At 40.2% G+C, this 23,478-nt stretch overlaps 1 gene segment (V, D, J or C); it reads right to left on the reverse strand.

The window, feature by feature from the left end:
• Positions 1 to 607: 607 nt before the first annotated feature.
• On the reverse strand, positions 608 to 20,332 carry LOC128046272 (T cell receptor gamma constant 1-like). The segment is given in 6 exon segments: positions 608 to 750; positions 3,372 to 3,431; positions 7,156 to 7,485; positions 10,499 to 10,549; positions 19,829 to 20,122; positions 20,293 to 20,332. Coding segments are annotated over 6 exon segments (918 nt in total).
• Positions 20,333 to 23,478: the final 3,146 nt, after the last annotated feature.

A 23,478-nucleotide genomic window follows, 5' to 3' on the forward strand; every position in this document is an offset into this window, starting at 1 on the left:
ATGCTGGGTGTTATACTGTCACTATCCGAATACCCCAAACCAACGATTCTGCGTCTGGTGACTCTGAAAGAGAAGGAACACGGGCACCTTTGTTTGGCTCCTCTTGGACCGGCTCCACCGGTCTTCTTGGAGCCAGTGCCCCGGAGAAAGCACCATAACCACCATCTCAGTGAAAGACCTAGAAACGCAGTGTTGACCATTATTACAATCAGCGCTGAATTTGGTAGCTTGGTTGTCATGCTGTTTCTCACCTTGGTTAGATTCCATGAAATTAAAGTACACAGAACAAAAGGGGGCTTGTGATTCTTTCGTATTTATTGTGCACGTTATGAAAATCTAAGTACAGAATTCAAGCAGCAAAGCTGACTTCTCCAGGGTGTGTGACAGGGAGGGTCAGGGTTGTGGTCTGGGTGGAGGTGCTGAGGGAGGAGACAGGGAGCTGCCCACAGTGTGTGCTCAGGAGTTGAAAGGACTTGGGGGTGGGACAATTATGACATCAGAGATAAATACACATCTGAACTGAGATAACCCAAACCAAAAGGCAAGCAGAGAATTTCTGGGACTGTAGATGGCGAAGGAAAGTTGACCTCTCGGTAGCCACCCCCCGTCATGAGATCTTCCCGTCACAGCAGGCGCCGGTTCTCCTAAACACACAGGCAATGATGACAACAAAGTAGCCTGTGCTCAGGAGGAGGAGTAAGAGGTAGGTGTAATAGGCAGAGGTGGTCGTGAGCTGCAGCTGCAGGGCACCTAGGAGAAGTCATTCTGGTTAGTGTCAAGGGTTCTTTTGAGAGGAGAGGACATATTCATGCAAGTTGTCACAATGATTTATTGCTGCTGATCTGCAAAGAAGTGGCACCCCTGTACCACCAAACCCAAAGAAAATGGGTGCAACCACCGTGAGTACCACCCTCTCCAGAACAACTCAGCATCTAGCTGACAATTCAAGTCGATCAACAACCTCAACTAAATTCAACAGAACCTTCCAAAATATTAAAAAGCAAGGTTGTGTTTTGAAAGAATGAGTCCAAATTGGAAAAATATTTGTGATAAATAGCATTTTGCATTTTTTGCCCCATCACATGTCTGAGTAATAATAGCAGGGGATGTTTGTTAACCCCTAACCACATGTCAAACACTTATTCTGAGAGCTTTGCATGCAAAATTCTAATCTTACTGAAGTTTTCAAGTAACCTATGAGATTATCACTTTCAACCCCCTTTTACCAGTAAACTGAGGACAGAGAGAAATAATTTGCTTGGTGTCACACATTTAGAAAGCACCAGAAATCACATTTCAGTCCCAGCAACCCGAGTCTGAAGAAGGTGTCCTTAGCTGCTCTGGAGTCCTGCATTTCCATGTGCAAGAAATACCCCAGACATCAAAGTTAAGCATAAACAGCAAGCTGAATTGCTGATGTGGAAGCATCTGAGCCATTACATGTTGTGCACCAAAGAGATTCCTATGAAGGGGGTCAACCAGGGAAATCTGGTTGTGACCCAGTGAGGTGGGTGGAAGATTTTTGTAAAGAGAACTTTGTACAAAATGGAAGAGAGTGGTTAGTTCAAAATCCCCGAAACCTTAGGAGCTCATGCCTCAGTCACCTGTCTTTCTTAGATATCTAACCTCGTGCCCTTGATGTTATAGGATAATTGCACTTACTCTCCTTCGAAGTTTTGCAAGAAATATATGATGTCAAGAAGTAATTAACAATGATACTGGGCCTGACTTGCTACTCAATGGACTACAAGTCTGAGTTTCTTCCTGTATAAGTTCCCCTTCTCTATGCTTTACCTTCATGGAGTCAGAACTCGAGAATCACTAGTATGTGGTATGGAAAGGATCTCAGGAGGGGACAGACATGCTCATAACTCATGGCCCTGAGTCAGGTCAGATGTTAGCTGAGTTCCAGGCCACCTGACACTGGGAATGGAGAAGGGATCAGCAGCACCATTGCCAGTGCTTCTAAATTCACTGAGAACCTTCATGTAGGGCGAAGAGGCCACCAACTAGTACTGTTTCTGTGCCAGCTAAGTGGATACCCTATGGGAAACATTCCACATAGGTGACCTTGCTGCTGCTAAGTCACTTCAGTCATGTCCGACTCTGTGCGACCCCATAGACGACAGTCCACTAGGCTCCGCCATCCCTGGGATTCTCCAGGCAAGAACACTTGAGTGGATTGCCATTTCCTTCTCCAATGCATGAAAGTGAAAAGTGAAAGTGAAGTCACTGAGTCATGTCCAACTCTCAGAGACCCCGTGGACTGCAGCCTACCAGGCTCTCCGTCCATGGGAGTTTCCAGGCAAGAGTACTGGAGTGGGGTGTCACCTTATCTCTGTAATAACTGAGTTGGGTGCAATTGTTCCCTATTGGCAGAAGAGGACACTATTGCCCAGAAATAGAAGTCATGTACCCACGTTGGTGCAACTAATAATAAAAGAACTGGCGTTAAAGTCCTGTCTGTGATAGTCGGAAATTCACGCACTTATATCCTGCCCATGGGTTCACCCTGTCTCAGGGCCTTGGTTTTAGGATTCTTGCTCTATATCTTAGAGATGGAATAGAGCACTGAGTAAGTGTTTGAACCGTGGGTTCAGATGGCCTTTGTTGAATCCTCATATCTAGCTGTGTAGCTTGATATAAGGGATTTAAGTAATTTTGGCTCAGGGCCCTCATTGAAAAAGTATGGGAAAATGTTGCACCACCTCACAGGAGTGTTATGATGAATAAACAAAATATGCACATAAGATACAGCACACCACCTTATGTACATCCAGCTCTCAGCAAGTGTCAGTTCACGTATTAGTTATCAGCAAGGGCTAAAACTTAAAAAAAATCTAGAAGCAACTTGATATCAAGTTTCTCCAATTATTACAAACAAAATTTACACAACTGGGTGAAGCCCACTGTGGAAATAATTTAGAGCCTATCAGTGCATCCTCTTATTTAGAGTCATCTTACACCAAAACCAGCATTTAATGTGTTAAGATGACTCTTCAGGAATGATGGATTTACTTAAAATATGCAGTCTATTCTGCAATATCCAGACATTTTGTTTTTTCTACCTTAAATCAAGGAAGTAACTTCTAAAAGGAAAGGAAGCAAGTGTTAATCGATTGTGCACACCCATTATTTTACAGTGCGTGCATATGTATGTATAATCTGGTGTCTGTGTATATATACATACATATATGTATATAGTCTATTGACAGGTGACAATAGAGATGATCAGTATAACAATGATGAGCCCCACAGTTTCAGATAATTGGTCTTTTCCACTTTAAAACAGAGAAGTTCAAAAGATAAATAGATCAGGAAGAAAGAAAGACGAAAGCATGACATAAAGACAAATCTGTGCAAAAACTTACTGCTTTCATCAGTCAAACAATCATTTGGAGGCTCAGTAGTAGTGACAGCTGAGGTGACAACTACGAGAAATGAGAAAAAGTATTAATGAATTATCTGTGCCCATTACTTGATACTGTGAGTATGTTTCAGCAGTAAAGAATCCACCTGCCGTGCAGGAGTCACAGGAGACAGAGGTTTGGTGCCTGGCTGGGGAAGATCCCCTGGAGGAGGGCACAGCAACCCACTCTGATAGTCTTGCCTGGAGAATCCCATGGACAGAGAAGCCTGGTGGGCTACAGTCCATGGGATTGCAAAGATTTGGACGTGACTGAAGCGACTTCACACGCATGCACGTATATTTATACGTGTGTGTATGTTGCAATATATATGACTGTGTAATATATATGTGTATATATATACACATATAAAACCTGCTGACAGAGAGACAGTAATTAAAAACATGAGCCCTACAATTACAAAAATAGTTGGTCTGATTCTATGTAATCCATAGTTTTAATTCATATATGATTTTCTACACATGAAAATGTTGAAGTTCATGAAGGCTACATTTTACTTTTTACCGTAACTGGAGGCTAATACCCGAGGGCATCTTATCTTCCTTCTGTATTCATAGCTCCTAGCACTGTGTTTGCTACAAAGTAGGTGTCTGAGAAATACTTGTTGCAAAGACAAATCATCAGAACAAGTGGCTACTCTGCATGGTCAGCACCCACTGCCGAGATGAAGAGATGCTACCCAGTCTTATTCATCCAATCCAAGAGGGCACCAAGGGAATCCCACGGTTGAAAGAGTCTGGCTCAGGCAAACTTCCTGTCTAAGCAAAGGAAAGCAGCCACACCTTTCCAAATCAAGCACATCCCCTGATTTTCTGCATTTGCGGTGTTTGTGGGCATAGTGAAAACGGTATCCATTAGGCTAATAGCCAGAGAGTGACTATAGCTTGCTTAAGTACTTCACATGTATTATCTTCTTTCATCCTCCAGTGACACTGAGTGGGGTGTATTTTGGAGGATTCCATGTTACAAAGAGGAAATAAGGATCAGACGGAAAGTGACTGGCAGAGAGTTGTACCAGTGGTACCAGTGATGGCAGAGCCAGCATTCAGAGGATCACCGTGGGAGATTAAATGAGACAGGGCCTGTGGGGAGTACTTGGTAAAATAAGCCCCAGAAATAAAGAGAAATTAACCTATAAACAATATAATTCCACTACTGTAGACACTAAAAGCATCTTCTTTTCCAGATATCTTCATTATTCTTATCAATGACTTTTCTTTTTTTTATTATAAGAGCTCAACATTTCAGTGCAATTCCAGGTATAGAAAGATCCAGATATAGAAAAACAGGCCAAACCACAGTTGTAGTTTTGTGACTCGATAGAAACTGAGATAAATAATGTAAAAAAAAAAAAAAAAGACAGTCATAACAGTAGAAAATTTTTTAAAAAAGATAATGGACTATTGGGTGGAAGAAAACAATGGTTCTTATATTTATCCTTTTCCTCCTGGATGTGTTCTTGTTCATACAGATTTGGTTCTGATATGCCATTTTATGCCCTCAATGAGGTCTTTGTTCAGTAAGCTCTGAAAAATTGATTTGAGGTTTAAAGACTTTAGAGTAAATCCCAAGAGTGAAATATTAGTAGTCATGTTTAGATGTTAGTGTTAGTCACTCAGTCGTGCCTGACTATTCACAACCCCATGGACTACAGCCCACCAGGTTCCTCTGTCCATGGGATTTTCCAGGTAAGGACACTGGAGTAGGTAGCCATTTCCTTCTCCAGGGGATCTTCCCAACCCAGGAATTGAACCCGGGTCTCCTACACTGTAGGCAGATTCTTTACCAACTGAGCTACCAGGGAGCCCATGTTAAAATATCCTCAGAAACTGACTTTCATGTGCTTGAAAGCCTCCTTCTTTCCCTTACAATGACTTTATTCACTGAAAGAGAAACAAACCTCTTATTAACATGCATTGGTTGAGGCAGAAACAATCAAGTAACAAAGTTTCATAATAAACTCTATGTGTTTATTATAAGTTCTCTTTCTCAGTGAAGGTTGGTTGAAAACTAGGACCAGATTAGATTTATTTCTCTGTAAAGTCATTTCATTGATATGTACTTCATGTTATATTCCTAGCTTTTATCAAAAACAAAACAATTTTAAGAAATAGCAATGGAAATTTGCTATAGAATAACATTAACCGAAATGCCATCATTAGCTTTACAGCCATTAGAAACCCTTGGAATGCATTTGTTTCAGAATTGTGTTCAGGTAAAACACATTATGAACTGGAATGTCTCTCTCATATGGTAACCGGCACAATGAAACTTTTATACTTATTTTTTTCTCATCACAAGAAAAACTAAAACCTAGTACTTTCAGTGTCCTCAAGTAGGACACTTAAAACCATGATTATATTAAACTGCAAATTTGCCTCTTTTCTATTAGAATAAAAATTAAAATTTAGAGCTATTTTTGTAATTTTATTTTTAATTAGTTTTAGGAGAGGATATAAATGGATATGATGAATATATAAATAAGTACAGCCATGTCTTATTTTGGAAAGCAAGTGTTTTCTCCGATGTTATTTCATTTGTTCTTCATTGCAGCCCCAGGACAAAACCAAGACAAGTGTTCACACCTGATTTGATCACTGGATAGACTAAGAATCAGAGAAGATAAAGACTTACTTCAGAAATTCGGACTGGTGCACAGCAAACATCTATGCACATCTTATGTGCTGGGTTCCCACTGCTTTAAAAAGGTTTCCTAACCACAGGGAAAAGCATAGAAGGATTCCTTCTGAGGGGCGCTTTGGGGCCTTTGGTCTGTTAGGTGAACATGCAGGACATTCAATCGTGAGTCCAGTTAGTTACAGGACCACTGCCAGGGCCAAGGCACCTCCCAGCTCTCTGTCCACACTGCATGGACATGCCCAGCATCTGCTCACAGGGGCGGCTTTGAGACGTCATGCCTGGATCACAAGTGACCCTAAGTCATCAAGGAAAGTGTATGTTCTCTTGACTGTAATGCATCCTCCATGGACAGTAATTCACCCCGGAGTGTCCATCCGTACATCCCTCCAGTCCTGGCATGTGCTAGGGCTGCAATAAAAATATCTTGAAAGACCTTTTCTAATAGCAAGAAATGCATTCATTATGTAGAATGGGAGTAAGTTTGTACACTTTAGCATCACCCAATCTTTGATTACAAATTTTATCTTATAGTGGTATGTAAAATACAAATTTCAAAAACCTAAGACCTTAAAAAACCACAGTGGTCAAATTATTCTCTTTGCTGAGCTGCAATTTGGCTCCCTTACACAAACACCATTTTGTCATGTAATAACTCATTGCTTTGGAATTGTAAAGGAGAACTGAAGTGAGAATGACTTTGCCTGCTGAAGGACATTGCTGAAAGATGTATAAATGTTGTTATTTCCTGACCAACCAAGGTCACCAGCAGTGAGGACCTGCTGTGTGCGAAGTAGCTCAATGCTTTCACAGACGTTGTTTCACTGAATCCATTCAACACCTCTAACCACTAAACTTCATATGATCTTAATATTTTGGAAGATGAAACTGAGGGTGAGAGAAGTAACATTTTTTCTTTTCTATGTTTCCAAGCCTATCCTATTTTAATCCTATGCGGAGATAGCTACCAGTAAATGAAACATCATTTTATCATGACATATGTTTTTTCATTAACACTTAACGGAAAGGTGGGTATTGCCTTTGAAAAACAGTATTTTGGGAGGTTACATTTACATTTATATTCACTTACCTTCTTTTATTGAAGGAAAAATAATCTCTTGATCAATTCCTCCTATATTTTTCTGGTGTTTGACAACACACACATGTTGTTTATCCATAGAGTTTTCGGTCACGGTCAGCCAGCTGAGCTTCATGTATGTGTCCTTGGTCTTCATGGTGTTTCCCTGCTGGGATGGCAGAGCTCTTTTGTCATTTTTTGCTCTCCAAGAGACGGTAATAACATCAGGGAAAAATTTCTCCAGGAGACAAAGATATGTTCCAGCATTATCATGGTTGATTTCGGCAATTGAAGGAAGAAAAACAGTGGGCTTGGGGGAAGTGTCTGCAGCAAGGTTTCTCTCTGTAGGGGAATATGGAATAGTAATTAAAAAGAATGGTTAAAGAAACACCCACATGTTGTGGCTTGGAAAAACCTAGTGAGTAGTGAAAAAACAAAAGGCTACTGCTCACTATGGCCTTTCATCCGCAGTACGTGGTTAGGTGCTTAGTACTGTTTTATTTTTAATGGCAAGAGAAGTTCAAGACTTCATGGAACTTGCCCAAAGTCACCGCTGTTAAGTAGCAGAGCTGGATTATAACTTGACCTTCCGTTTTTCTCCATATGCAGAGATGGGGTGCATCTTGCGTGCATGCCAAGTCACTTCAGTCGTGTCCGACTCTTGTGACCAATGACTATAGCCTGCCAGTCTCCTCTGTCCATGGGATTATGACTTTTAAATATCCCATATAAATACCCCGCATCAAGACTTCCAACATTCATGAGCATGTTTATTGATTGAATCTATGCTTCCTACAGTGGAAATGTGGAGTCCCAATCGCTGGACTGCCAGGGAAGTGGTGGGTGGTGGGAACAGGGCTGGTGGGGCAATTGGGTAACTGACGGTTTCTGTATTGGTGAAAATCCTTGCTAGCTTCGAAACTACTTCCCTTTCCTGTCCTGTGCTTTGCAGTTTACGCTCTCTTGTCCAAATAATACTTTCTCAGATTCTGCAACTCTGTGGGATCTCACTCTTCATTTAACTGGTTCTGGAATGAACCATAAAAATAAATACCCAGAGAAAATTTATTGGTTTTACAAAACAATTTAGTTACTTTTGAGAATGGGAATCAACACCCACGTGTACTTGACATGTGTACCATGAAGTTGAACTTTGAGCTCCAGATGTGGATCCCACGCCCAATTCTGAAGTGATGAAATTCTCTTTGCTTCTAATTTTATATGACCTCTCAATTTTATACCTGAACCACTCCAGATTTTGGAGTAGAGCAGCATGTTATTTATAGTGCCTTGATTGTATAACAGTATTTCCAAAACTTCTATTGAAAATGTATTATTAATCCCAAACTCCTAATTTGGAATTAGCAGATACACACTACTGTATATAAAATAGATAAACAATAAGAACCTACTATGTAGAACAGATAGGTATATTAAATATCTTGTAATAACCTTTAATGAAAAGGAATCTGAAAAATAATACACACACACACACAAAAACTGAATCACTTTGCTGTACACCTGAAAATAACCTAACATTGTGAACTAACTACACTTTCATGTAAAAAAATGTATTTTCAGAAAGGCTCTTATACTAAACTTATCAAGTAATCTACTTAGAATTTTTCCAAATTCAGAAAATGTTCCCCAAAAGCACATTTTATTTTGGAATTTCATCTGCAGTTTTAGCTTGAGGAATAATACACACTATTCTGGCTCTCGGTGTTTTCCCTATAATTTGAATTTGCCCCCTAAGGCTGCTGAACTGCTTTACTGCCACTATTTTCTTTTTTTTCACCAGCTGCATAAAGCATATATCCTGACAAGGGATCGAACCTGTGCACCTGCATTGGAAGGTGGAGTCTTAACTGCTGGACCACTGGGAAAGTCCTTCACGGGGTAATCTCTTAAGAGGGAGAAATTGGACTTCTCATCCGAGAAGAAAAGAAAATTCTTGGAAACTTCTGCCTGTGCAGCAAAGTTCCTGGTTTTTCTTCTAAATCAGTAAGCAGACAGGGTTGATTTTTTCACTCATGTTGTAAATACCATTGGGTTGTAATGTGCTAGTTTAATTTTATACATCTTGCTTTTAGTACAAGTAGTATTTTACACATTATAAAAGCAAGACACTGTGTATTTCTGCAACCATATACTTTGTTGATAGTGATTTAGGTCTTCCCTCTTTTTTCCCCTCTCATTTTTCTTTTGTAAACTAAATAACTGAAGCTCTTTCATACTTAAATAAGAATTTTTAATTCATGAGATTTCTATCTGTATTTAATTGACTTCACTTCTTGATCATTTTCTTTATAAATTAAAGCTTTTTTCTGATAAGTATGAGCATGAAGCCCAAATTCCTGGTTATATATTTTAGAGCCAATAAATGTTGTTGTTCGAAATGATATCAATGAAATTAAAGGATTAAGATTTAAAGCACATAGAACAACAGGACATATAAAAAATAAACATATTTCAATCTCCTTGTTTCTTGCCATGTAAACCAAAGTCTGCTAAAGAGAGACAGATAGCTTCCAATTCAATTTATGTGTGTGAGGGAACCATAAGATAACTTTCCATTTGTTAATTGTACAGCTGCATCCTCTGAAGAATTTCAATTCATCAATAGTTTGGCCACCAACACTCTCCCTCTTGGATGCAATTTTCCCTTTACATTTGAATAGAGTAAACACCTATCCAACACGTATGATGTGTTAGCCAACAAAACGTACGGTGCTCAGTCGTGTCCAACTCTTTGCAACCCCATGGACTGTGGCCCGCCTGGCTCCTCTGTGCACGGGCTTATCCAGACAGGAATACGGATGCATTAGACAATGTGCTAGATACTTCCTCACACTGTCTCATTTAATTCTCGTACAACCCCTGCTGGATAATACTGTTATGCTAGTTTACAGATTAGGATACTGAGTCCAGAGAAGAACTTCCGTGTTCACATGCGTAGTTAGTGGTGGATTGAAGTTCTCGGTCAGCCTGACTCCAAAGCCCACTTTCTTTGGAAATACCCCTTCAGCATCAGGAAGGGAGACATGTTAACTCATAAAACTTGCCTGTAATGACAAACTTCAACCCTGGGCCAAATACTTTCATGATGATTATGTACATTATACATGAGCCCTTTCTAGACGTCCACACAGACACGAAGCCAAATTCTTTTCTAATATTTGTGCAGTGTTGTCTATGCTCTCCTTTACTATGTGAATTTGTTGTAAAATCTCTCCTAAATCTCTACATCTAGTTCCCATCCACATTCCCATTTTTGGTAAATAGCATTCCTATTTAATTGTTTCTTACCTTCTCTCTACTACCTTGAAAAAAATTATATTCTTCTGATACCTACCTGTGACAATGAGTTTTGCTCCAACATTGAAGTTTTTTATGTAATTATTCCACAGTGATTCAAATCATATCAAAAACTTTAGGCTAATTAGCTTCTCTGATTTCTTCAAATTCTAGTAGAATAATGATGACTTCGAATACAAGACACTAGGCTTCTGGTCCTGGTTCAAGTTGCTCCTAACAAGGTCTGTGGTTGAGCAAATCAAATAAACTAACACCTTGAAAGTTAAAGTTAGTTGCAAGTTAAGTCGCTCAGTCGTGTCTGACTCTTTGTGATCCCGTGGACTGTAGCCCACCAGGCTCCTCCATCCATGGGATTCTCCAGGCAAGAATACGGGAGTGGGCTGCCATTGCCTTGGGTACCTTATTTATTTGAAAATGACGGTGCTACTGTTAAGTCAAGCGAACATCCTTATTAGTGTTTTGGTGGGTCAAAATGAAACAAGATCTGAAAAGTTATTTGAATAAAAGTTATATAGAGGTAAGAGACTGTAAATATTACTATATGATCATTGATATTATGATTAGTATTTTTATTTGTGATAATTGTGTGGTCCAACATGACATTTTAATATTATGGGAGCAAATCTTGCCTATCTGATGGGAATTGAGGATCTGGGGTTTACAAGTAGATCCATAGCAACTGATGACTTGTTTGCATTCCTCTGTGTTGTGATAGGTCTGGGATTCTCCAAGCCTGTATCACAGCCTTTCACACACCCAGTTAATAGGCAGTCATTTGTTCTGTCGTACTTGCTGCATTTCCAGGGTGAACAAAATCAAAGGGAACATTGGCTAAAGCCTAATGTATGCAGCCAGTATATGGAACTTCACTTCTGCTGTCCACAACAAATGGCTTTTTCCCCAACAACAGCACAATCTCTGGGTATCTCAAGATTTTACCAGAAATTTCAGCTTCAAAAAATCTATCCAGTTCATGCCCAAAGTTCAGCTTGCAGCTCCAGGTATGGGCCTTATGACAAATGACCACAAAAATGGCGGGATGCCTGGTATTCAAATTCTCCTTTGTTAAGTTGGATCGCTTCATTGCCTGCCTCATCTTATCAGCTGAGGGTCACCATTCATGAATGACATTACATTTTGGTGTCCATTGCATTGATGCATTGGGAGGATAAACATATTTGTTTGAAGACCATTTCTTCCATTTTATAAACTGGATATTGAAGGCAATGTCCCCTTTTTACTTCATTTTCCTACTAAAGACTTCCACATTGAAGTTCTTTTTTCTAATTTTGTGGTGGGAAAACATATTTGCAACTTTGGTGTGCTTATTTTAGTCGGTTAATATAGGGTATCTATTCCACTACATTTTTTTTTTCTTGCTTTCTTATTTCTTGTTTTTAATTCACTTCTTTTGGATTGAGATAGAACCGACACATATTCTGAATGTTTAATAAATGCACATTCATGTGACTTACATGATCTTTGTGAGGGAAAGAGACGTCATTTCAGTGCTATGATTGAAAGCAAGAGCATTGTTTTCACATGTGAGTAGCAATACAAAGTATGAGTTATTACTAATAGTTAGTTACAGAATCCAGGTCAGGCTACAGAAGGGTACATATTCAGGATGTAAAGACATGACTTAATGTTTCAAATATCACGTAATGATCCAGTCCTCTAAGTTTGACAAGTCTCTACTGGATCCCATACTTTGCCACAGTGCTAGTCATGTGACTTTAGGCAGGTAACTAAACTTCTCTAACCTCAGTTTCTTTATCTATAAAATGGGAATGAAAGGATTACTGGTGAGGAAAGTATAAGGCATTGAAACTACGTATCACGGTGCCTATCCTTCAATAAATATTGACTAATATTAAAATTCTCTTTAATGGCATGGTTTGAGGCCATTTCATCAAAATCTTCCATCAAAGATATGTTTTTTATAAGCAATAACTATTACACCAAGCTCAACAATCCAAGACATCCTCCTTCTGCAGCCATGAACTGTAGAAGACAGGTCTCAGTTAAGCCAGAATCTAGAATGCCTTTTCACTAGAACAGAAGCTGCTTGGTGTTGAGACCTGTTCTGAGTCTTGTTCACCCATCATCTGTCTGCAGCTCCCAGCACAGAAACTGTCCTCAATAAATATTTGCTGAGAGAATGAAAGAGCAAAGGAGAATGCCCAGCCATGAAGACGCTTTCGTGAACTTTGAAGCTGAAATGGCTCATTGAGCTCACAAACTGGTCCATGTCCAGACAGTTTCACAAGAAATGAGATATTTAAAGTTTCAAATAATCTCAGCCTACTTCTAAGAAGCTAGAGTAATAAGAAGTGAGGTTTATCAATCTTGTGTAATCATTTACTGTAAGAATTTTCTTCCACTGCTCTCAGGGATGAGACGAAAATCAGTAATATTGGTTTTGCGGGAGATTCAGGAGCACAGTATTTTATCTCAAAATATAGAGAAGAGATAGTAAGAAAAGTGTTTCTCACTTAATAGACTGCCTACAAGAAAAGGAACATGAACTAATAACTCATACCAATGTGATGATATAATATGCGATTTATGTTAGAATATAGAAAGATAAACGAAGCAATAAGACAGACATGGTCTTCAGAATACTTCACTATCGAGCCTGAGTCTATTTTGTGTGTGTTTTCTAGAACCCAAATTTCAACTGCTTACAAGCAGGGACAAGAATAAACCATTTACAAGGTGATTTAGTTTCCATATACAGCGACCAATTGCTGTAAAACTACTGTTTAGATGCTGAGACTAAGAACGTGGCAGCCAGATCAGGGAGATCCCAAGTTGTTTCTACAAAGCATCTATCAGTATTTTATGACTACAGTAAGAATAGAAAAACGATACTTACCGGGAGGAGTTACTATGATGTTAGCTCCTTCTCCAAATATCTTCTTCCAGCCCAAGCTGTCACAATGATAAAAGCTCCTACAATAATCCAGCCTTTTCCTACCTTTATAAAGTGACTAGAAGTCAAAAAACTTCATACTGGCAGTTTGATCTGAGTTCTTTTGGAAGTCCTTGGATATAGGTTTCACAGCATCCAATGTTTTATAAGTTTTCCTCAGATTTATTGTTATTATTCAGTCACTTGGGTATGTCCGACTCCTTTGCAACCCCTTGGACTGTAGCCCGCCATGGGATTTCCCAGGGAAGAATACTGGAGTGGGTTGCCATTTCCTTCTCCAGGGAATCTTCCTGACTCACAGATCCACTGGGGAAGCCACTTTCCTCAGATAAATGGACCCAAATATCTGCTTTCCAAGGAGTAGTAATCACTGAAAATGTTGATGAAAGATGAAAAGTATAAAAACAGGAAAAGAAGACATCACTGACACCAAGTGGTTAACCACCTGGTTTTCTAAATTTCCAGGAATGGTATTCAAAGAATGAAGACATTTTTTTATTTGCAGGTGTTCAGTTCTGTTGAAACTGCTCAGAGTTTGCATCAGTTGAAAGGCAATTCTCTTTTCACAAACCCCAGGGCTGTTTAGTGACTTGGGAATGTATTGCTAAAAGGAGGAAAACCTTCAGTAACTGAAAATGCAAATACCCCATCAGCCATCACACGTGTACTTGAGAAATGTGAACAAAGCTCTCCATTCATTGGGCAGCACAATTCTTTACCAAGGGAAAGGGAAATGAGAAAATCAGTGCCATGATGACTTCTTTAATATTATTTTTCCTAGGATAAAGGAAGAAATTTGCAGAATTCTCTCTCCATTGAAATAATACTGTCTTTAAACGAAAACTTGAAACAATATCCATTTCTCTGATAGTCACAAGAAGTCTCTTCGTCGATATTCTGTCATTTCAAGCCACTCATCTTGGGGCAAGGGGAAAGAAATTGCTCGGAGCAGCCGAGTACTCCTCTGAGCACGGATGAGCTGTCCATCTGCCAGGACCAGACAGGACAGCCTCTTATTGTCTCCATGTCTACTCCAGAGGCACTTGTTCATGGTCTAAGTCCCGAGAGCAATCAGTTTCTCTGCCCCAAGGATGAAAGTAACAGGGTCATGTTGGGCAACTGTCCATTCACAGGAGCTCAGCTCACAGTCCCAACACAATGGGAGGGAATGAGAGATTCAGATGCCAATTATATTTAGATAGACTTTTTTTTTAATTGAGAGTTCATGGGAATTTCCTGGTAGTACAGTGGTTAGGACTCTGCACTTTTACTGCTTTCACTGGGCTCAATCTCTGGTTGGGGAAATAAGATCTCATGATCCACAGAATGTCCACCAAAAAAACTGAGAATTCTAAGTTGTTAGTACTTGGGGCTGTCGTGTACCCTTTGCATCTATTGTCGTCATGAATGATGTCCCCTCAGCTCCTTTCTGAAAACTTGTCCTGTGATTTTCCTTATTCCAAGACCATGAGCAGAATTCTTGGGAGCTTTAGGAATTGCTTGTTTTTCAAAAGGCATGAAAGATTTAAGCAATAAAGTGCAAAAGAGTAACTAAAGAGTTATGTAATTAATGCTTTATTAAATATAAGAACAGTAAGAGGAAAGAGTAAAAGGTTTTACTAAAGGGCATAAAATTAAACCTGCCTAAGTGGAGAGACATATCATATTCATGAAGGAAAAGCTCAGTGTCATAAACATGCAAACTCTTCTTAAAATCATGTGTATAAATAGACTAATTCCAATGATACTTAGGGTAACATTTTATTTTTTTGTTCCCTATTGTAAAGATTGGGGCTGAGCTAGTTATATTTGTTTTAAATTGATATAAAAATTAAATATGAAATAACTTAAAATTTTTATGAAAATAATGATTTTAAATAACAAATTTGGCATAGCAGCTTTTAACCCTTATTGCAAAGTTACTGATATAACACAATAATGGAGTAAGAATACTGTGACATGAATAAAATGCAAATCCTCCAAGCATATGTTAATATAAAAATATAATTAAGGCATTTTTAATTATAAGGAAATTATAGATTGTCATAAAATTATTTATGAACTATTAATTATCTGTTGGAAGAAAAAATAACTCTATCAGATAGCATAAACGTTAAGTTTGTATTAAAGGCATCTGAAAGTGTGAGTTACAAAGGACAATGAATGAAGGTGACTCAGTCGGGTCCAACTCTTGCTACCCCATGGACTGTAGCACATGAGGTTCCTCTGTCCATAGGATTCTCCAGGCAAGAATACTGGAGTGGGTTGCCATTTCCTTCTCCAGGGGATCTTCCCGACCTAGGAAGCAAACCCGAGTCTCCTGCATTGCAGGCAGGTTCTTTACCGACTGAGCTATGAGCAGGGGACTAACTGAGTCCTGCGGCAGAAAATCTTGGAATGCGAAGTGGACAGGAGACACCTTTACTTAATGTTTAATTTTTAAGAAGGAGGAATTTGGAGAATGTTTTCTCTTTATTTTTAATTGAAGTGTAGTTGATTTACAATTTGTGCCAATCTCTGCTGTATAGCAAAGTGACTCGGTTTTACACATATATATGTTCTTTTTTTCAACATTGTTTTCCATTATGATTCACCCCAGGATATTAGATGTAGTTCCTTGTGCAATACAGTAGGATCTTGTGGTTTATCCATTCTGAATGTAATAGTTTACACCTGCCAACTCCAGATTCCTAGTCCATCCCTCTTCTCCTCTTCCTCCCTGTTGGCAACCACAGGTCTGATCTCTATCTGTCTGTTTCTGTTTCACAGATAGATTTATTTGTGTCATATTTTAGATTCCACATATAAGTAATATCATATGGTATTTGTCTTTCTTTTTCTGACTTACTTCACTGAATATGATATTCTCTCATTCGTATCCATGTGGCTGCAAACAGCAGTGTTTTGTTCTCTTTATGGCTGAGTAGTATTCCATTGTAGACAGGTACCACATCTTCCCTATCCACTCATCCATCAGTGGATATTCAGGCTGTCCCCATGTTCTGGTTGTTGTGAACAGTGCTTCTGTGAACTGAGGGGTGCATGTACCTATCCAAATGACTGTTTTGTCCTGGCATATGCCCTGGAGCGGGGTTGCTAGGTCATAGGTAATTCTATTTTTAATTTTCTGAGAGACCTCCATGTTGTTTTCCATAGTGATTGTACTAATTTACATTCCCACTGACAGTGTATTAAGATTCCCTTTTCTTCACACCCTTTCCAGCCTTTGTTATTTGTAGACATTTTAATGATAGCCATTCTGGCTGGTATGAAGTTGCACCTTGTGGTAGATCTGATTTGCATTTCTCTAATAATTAGTGATGTTGGGCATCTTTTCATGTGCCTACTGGCCATCTGTATGTCTTCTTTGGGGAAATGTCTATTAAGGTGTTCAGCTCACTTTGCCTCTGGGTTGTTTGTTTTTTGTTTTTGTTGTATGATCTGTTCACCTAGTTTGGAAATTAAGCCCTTGTTGGTCACATCATTTATAAATAGTATCTCCAATTCTATTGGTTGTCTTTTTTTATGGTTTATTTCGATGTGAAAAAGCTTATAAGTTTGACTAGGTCCCATTTGTTGATTTTTGTTTTTATTTCTATTGCCTTCAGAGCCTGACCTAGAAAATATTGGTATGAGTTGTGTCAGAGAATGTTTTGCCTGTGCTTTCTTCTAGGAAAGTTCTGGTCATGTTTTATGTTTAAATCTTTAAGCCATTATGAGTTTCTTTTTGTGTATGGTGTGAGAGTGTGCTCTAACTTCATTGATTTATGAGCATCTGTCCAACTTTCCCAGCACCAGTTGCTGAAGAGACGTTTTTCCCCTGTTTTTATATTCTTGCTGGAGAATTTGTACTTTTTACAACATTTCTAGCAATGTATCCATTTCTTCTAGGCAGTCTATTTTCTGCCTTATATGGAGTAATTATTTGTAGTAATGAGTTATTGCCATTTGTATTTTGGTGGTATCAGTTGTTAACTTCTGCTAATTTCGTGTCTAATTTTGTATCTTTGAGTTCTCTCTCTCTCTTTCTTTTTTTTTCCTGATGAGTTTGGCTAAAGGTTTACCAATTTGTTTGTCTTTTCAAATAACCAGCTCTTGATGTATTGATCTTTTCTATGATGTTTTTAGTCTCTATTTTACTTTGCTCTGATTTTTATTCTCTTTCATTTACTTTTGGTTTCATTTGTTCCTTTTCCTAGTTCTTTTAGGTGTAAGATTAGGATATTTGTTTTAGGTTTTTCTTGTCTCTTGAGGTGGGCTTGTATCACTATAACTTCTCTCTTAGAACACTTTTGCTGTATACCACAGATTTTTTTTATGGTGTTTTCCCATTTTCATTGTCTTCAAGTATTTTTTATTTCCTCTGATTTCTTCAATCACACCTGGGTTGTGTATGGCATACTTCTTATCCTACATGTGTTTTTGTTTCTTGTATATACACAGCATGTCTACTTCTAGCTGCGTCCTTAGAGAAACTGACCTGTATAAACAGAGACAGAGAATGGAAACTGAGGGAGAGATCATAAGGGTTCTGTGAGTACATGGAAAAGTAGTTATCACACAGTGCCAAGAAAAACCGTGATACAATAATGCATTAGTCAGTAATTGGGGGAGAAATTGGATCTCCACATTAAGATTGTTACTTTACACACATCCCCAAAAATTCAAACTAAAGTGGATCAAGGAATCAAATGCGCAGAACAGTCTTACCACCATTGGAAAAGTATAAATGAAAATATATTTATGCTTCAGGCTTTCCCAAAGCTGCAAATGGTTACAGTATGTGGTTGCTGATACAGCAGAGCAAGCTAAAGGCAGTGCGTTTACTATCCAGTTCCTTGCTGTCTGCAGTCACTGAACTAAGCAGGATCTGAAGCTTTGACTTGCGATGTGAGGCTGTGTTTTGTTTTGTTTTGATTTGATTGCGATATTCTGATGGAGAAATGTGATGACCTGGCGAGCAGCAGCACCCAGGACACAACAAGACAGATGGGGCTCGGGTTTGGGGAGAAGACCATGAACGCTCTCAAAGTAGGCACTCCTGCCCTAGTGCAGCAAGGCCTACAAATCAGTTTGAAGAAGAGTCAGTAGGAGCCTATCAAAAAATGCACATTTCAGCCTTCATTCCATGATTCTGATTCACTGTGTTGAGTGACACCCAGAACATGCACTTTTATTCCAATTCAGGTTCTTCTGATGCAGGTGGTACATGGACCACATTTGAGAAACACTGTTCTAGAAGCTCAGATACTGGTACAGATTTGGAGGTACCAATACACAAGAGACTATATACACGTGAGCTGACGTTTCTGTATTTGAATATTAATTTTGCTTCCTTAAACCTAGCCCAATAAGGCAGCCACAATCCTTGGCTATATAAGTTTTCAATTGAAATATATACCATCCATTGATTGTTCACCTAAAGTGTTCTTTAATTTTAATTATTGAGAAAATTATGATCTGATAAGTCTCAATCTAGTTTGGCACATGGCCTTGTTAGTGGTAGCAGTGGGGGTAGAAAGAAGCTTTGGCTTTACTTGTTTAAGACAGTTCTGGCTGTGGCCTGAACTTCAACAGAGGGTATAAGTAGAATACAACAACGGGGCTTCTCTCGTAGCTCAGTCGGTAAAGAATCTACCTGCAATAATGCAGGAGACCTGGGTTCAATTCCTGGGTCTGGAAGATCCCCTGGAGAAGGAAATGGCAACCCACTCCAATATTCTTGCCTGGAGAATTCTTGCCGTGGACAGAGGAACCTAGAAAGCTACAGTCCGAGCGGTCCCAAGAGTTGGACACGACTTAGCCACTAAACCACCAACCACCACCATCTAAAACAATCACTTTTCCCTACACTTTCACTAGGTCAGCCATGCCCTCGTTGATTATGTAAGAGAAACATCAGTTTTTCCAAAAGATAAATTGGATACCAGCTTGAGGTTCAAGAAGTCCAAGTTTTCATTCCATCATTTCTCATTCTTCATACCCCTGGATGATAAAGATGCTCTATTCCCAGCCATTTTCTCTGGATAATCATCAGGTGAATGGTTCAGTATTATCTAGCCTTTCCATTTTCCTCTCCTAAATATCTCCCCTCACAGATAATCCTAGGTTCTCTGTCTGTCTTAAAGAGAAAATCATATGAGTCTACCAGCTTCTGGGAGAGCTGAGAATATGCTGCCTGCCAGACTGCTTGCCTACAGACTGGAGATGGAGGCCTGTTTTTAGGAAAAACTATGACTATTGTGGGGAGGTAGAAGGTTGCCATAGAATTTAAAGTTTGATTCATGGGCATTGAGTTCAGGGTTTTTCTTTGTTTAGAGTAAAAAGAAATTGGGCGGCGGGGAGTGAAGCAGCTGCTGATATCAGGGCTGTGATTTTCAGCCACAAGCAAAATTTCCAGTGCAGTGTACAGGAAGTCTGAACCAACGTGCTTATCCCAGATAGCACAGTAGTATATGCCGGAATCACTTGCTTGCAGATTTAGGATTGCAAATGTATAGCTCCTCCCTGTGCCCTTATAGACATGGTATTTTGTTCCACTGATTCCTGATTCAAGCACAGGCTTTGAGTTGTAGCTGTCGTAGTATAAAAGGCGTCGGGGGGCCATCCCTTCCTCATGTTTGTACAAGTGGATATAGGTGGCCCCTTGTGTAAGATCACAAGGGAACGAAGCAGTCTCCCCAGTCTTACTAGTGATTAACATCAAGTTGGAAGATACCTGCATGACTGCAATGGAAAAAGCAACAAAAAATAATGAGGAAGAGGAAGCACAAATTTCTTAGTCTGACCCTCTTCCCCACAGTCCCCCCTCCCAACCCCCCCGCTCCCCCCCACACACACACACACATTGCCACAACATACAGAAAAATTCCAGGAGCATCCAGGCAAAAACTTACTGGGAGCCAAGACAACCAGAAACAGTGCTGGGGCCCGCATCCTGCCCCAGCAGTCAGCTAGACTGGATTCTGAGCAGATGTGACAGGCAGAGAAGTCAGGGAGGATCTCTCTTAAAGACCACCAGGCTGATTCCAGAGCGGGTGGGTGCTGGGGGAGGCCTGGGGAGGAGCCCCGCCTCTCTGCACCAACCCTTTCTTGAGGGCGCCCCTGTGGCAGGCTGGGAGCTGCCATCTCCCCCACAGGAGAGGAGGGGCCTGAGCACTGAGAACTCAGAACTGCAAGCAGATGGATCAAATGCGAACTGAGGGGCGGAGAGCCATGGGCCAAGCTTGCCTGTTGCCTATGGAGTGAGCAGTCCTGAGCGGGGCCAAGTTCCCTGCAGTTCAGCATGTCAGTGTTTATGCTGCTGCCACGGTCTTGTCCGGTGACATCTTTATATTCCTTCCCTGAACCACCTTTCCTTTTACCCCTGTAAGCAAACTCGGAGGCAACAGCCAGAGAACCCAATAAGAACTGAACCTGCTTTATTATAAGAAAGTAGGATTGATTATGTCGGTCTACATTTGACGGTCCTTAAAATTAAATGGATGTGTGTTCGTGTGTGTGCATGTGTTATAAATCAGTTGGAGAGAGGACTCATGTTCATCCTCAAGTAAAAGGCTGCCTCATACAGAATGTCCAGATTTCATGAAAAAAGAAGGAGCTTCTCAATAGTTGGAACAGACGAACTAAAAACGTAGATTTTTCCTGAAATTCAGGGACATGCAAATCAAAACTACAATGAGATATCACCTCACCCATGTCAGAATGGCTATTATTGACAAGGCTAGAAATAACATGTTGACGATGGGCAGAAAATAGAACCCTTGTGCACTGTTGGTGGGGATGTAAATTGGTATAGCTGCTATGAAAAACGGTATGGAGTTTTCTCAAAAAGTTAAAAATGAAACTACCACATGACCCAGCAATTCCACTTCTGAGGGTTTATCCGTAGAAAACAAAACACTAAGAGATGCCTGCACCCCTGTGTTCACTGCTTTAACAGCCAGGGCCCGGGAACAAGGCAAGTGCCCATCAGGGGAAGAATCAAGTACCTGTGGTGTGTGAGTGTACACACACACATATACATGCATGTAACAGCATCATGTGGCTCCTAATTATGTCATGGGTTTCGACAGCTCTCCCAGCTGCTGCACAGCTCTGCCTCGACCAGTTCTTTCTCTACCTCCCTCTGTTTCCCCACCTCCCTCTGTTTCTCCATCTCTCTGCACAGATCTTCTCTATTTCTATTGCTTCCCCACACTCTCTTTCCAGCTCTGACTTTCTTCCCTCTCCTTCTCTCTATCTCTCCTCTGTTTTACAATTTCCTTCCTCGTCTCTACTTCTGTCACTTTCTGTCTCTCTTCTTGCCTATCTCTACCACCTGTCTTTCCTTTTCTATTTCTCCATTTATATTTCTTATTGATTTGACTTCTCTCTCTCTCCCTCTCTTTCCATTTTCTCTCATGATCATCCTAACGACTTTAAATTTTCTGTGATTCCAACATCTGTGATCTCTCAGGATTGGCATCTGGTAACTGACTATTCTATATTACCATGTTGTGATGTTCCGGGTTCTATAGGGTAAGGAATTTGGGATAATATCCTGCACATTTGGAATATCATGTTATGGACTTTAGGCAGGGTTTAATACTATGGAGTGTGCTGAGTTTTTTTGTTAGCTGGGAATTGACCCAGTTGTGGAATGCTCTCGACGGGCAGGTCCAGATGGTGCAATTTTCAAAGACTTTGCAGTGCTATTCACACCACATTGTGTGTACCACTCTGAGTAGTTTAAAATCAAAATTTAAAGAATATGGTTGTGATTATATAGCCATATTTTTATAATGTGGATTTTAAAACATTTTCCTTATAGGTATACATTGGTGAAGAATGAAAACTACGTCAGAGTCCCACATTTCTGAAGAAGGATGACTTAGTTCATTTTTGTTTCTTGGAGCCAGAATGTCTCCATGTCAGGCATGATTTAATGACAAACCCTAACTTCTGAGGGTAGCTAGGGCAGCAGTCCCGGGAGGTGGTACTGTCCTTGTCTCCACTGGCAGGGAAGACTGAGGGGGAGTGACTGGTCCAGGGTCCCACAGCTGGCAGGGGCAGAGCCAGGACTCAGGTGCCCCGTCTGTACCAGCATCCACTCTGGTCCGCACAGGCGGGTCGTCTCTGGAGTGTGTTGGAGCTTCTAAGATGACAGGTGTGGTCCAATCATGGCAGTCAGGCTCCCTGTGCCTCCAGGTCAGGGCACATTGTTCAGTCCCTTCAAATCATCAAAGGAAGCATTTCAGCCTCACAGATAGGAGCAAACAAACAGTCAACTGCAAAAACCGTAACTCTGCTTAATTATTTAACCCCAGAAGGGAAAGAGTAGATCTTAAAACTTCATCTTATAAGAAAAAAAGATTCTGTATCTACATTCAGTGTGGGATGTTGACTTAGTGTGGTGACCATTTCAAAATATGAACAAATACTGAATCGTTGTGTTGTGTACCTGAGCCTGATGTAATATTTTATGCCAATTTTATTTTTTAAAGTACATTTAATTTAAAAAAGAAAGGAAAAGTGGTGGACTGAATGGAGTAGATTGGGGCACTGGTATAGGGACAGACAGATGGCAGAGGCAGCCATAGTCACGGCAAACCGAGGCCCTGCCTGCATCAGTGTATCCAGCACGCTTCGTCCTCTCTTTCCCATAGCAGTGTTCAGACATAAAGCAAAAATGTGGGTGTGTGAATAGCAGATCCTTTTCTAAAATACTGTATAATAAATTATTGAGTGATCTCAACCATGGTCTCTTCAGTGTCACAGCTCATGTTTGTCACATAAGCTCATGTTTGGTACATGAGCTTTGTTATAAAAACTCAGAGTGAAATGTAGCTTTTTGCCCTTTCATGTTCAGTTCAGTTCAGTTCAGTTGCTCAGTCGTGTCCGACTCTGTGACCCCATGAATTGCAGCACGCCAGGCCTCCCTGTCCATCACTAACTCCCGGAGTTCACTCAGACTCACATCCATCGTGTCCGTGATGCCATCCAGCCATCTCATGCTCTGTCGTCCCCTTCTCCTCCTGCCCCCAATCTCTCCCAGCCTCAGAGTCTTTGCCAACGAGTCAACACTTCACATGAGGTGGCCA

The sequence above is a fragment of the Budorcas taxicolor genome, chromosome 4 (assembly GCF_023091745.1).
Source record: "Budorcas taxicolor isolate Tak-1 chromosome 4, Takin1.1, whole genome shotgun sequence".
NCBI lineage: Eukaryota > Metazoa > Chordata > Mammalia > Artiodactyla > Bovidae > Budorcas > Budorcas taxicolor.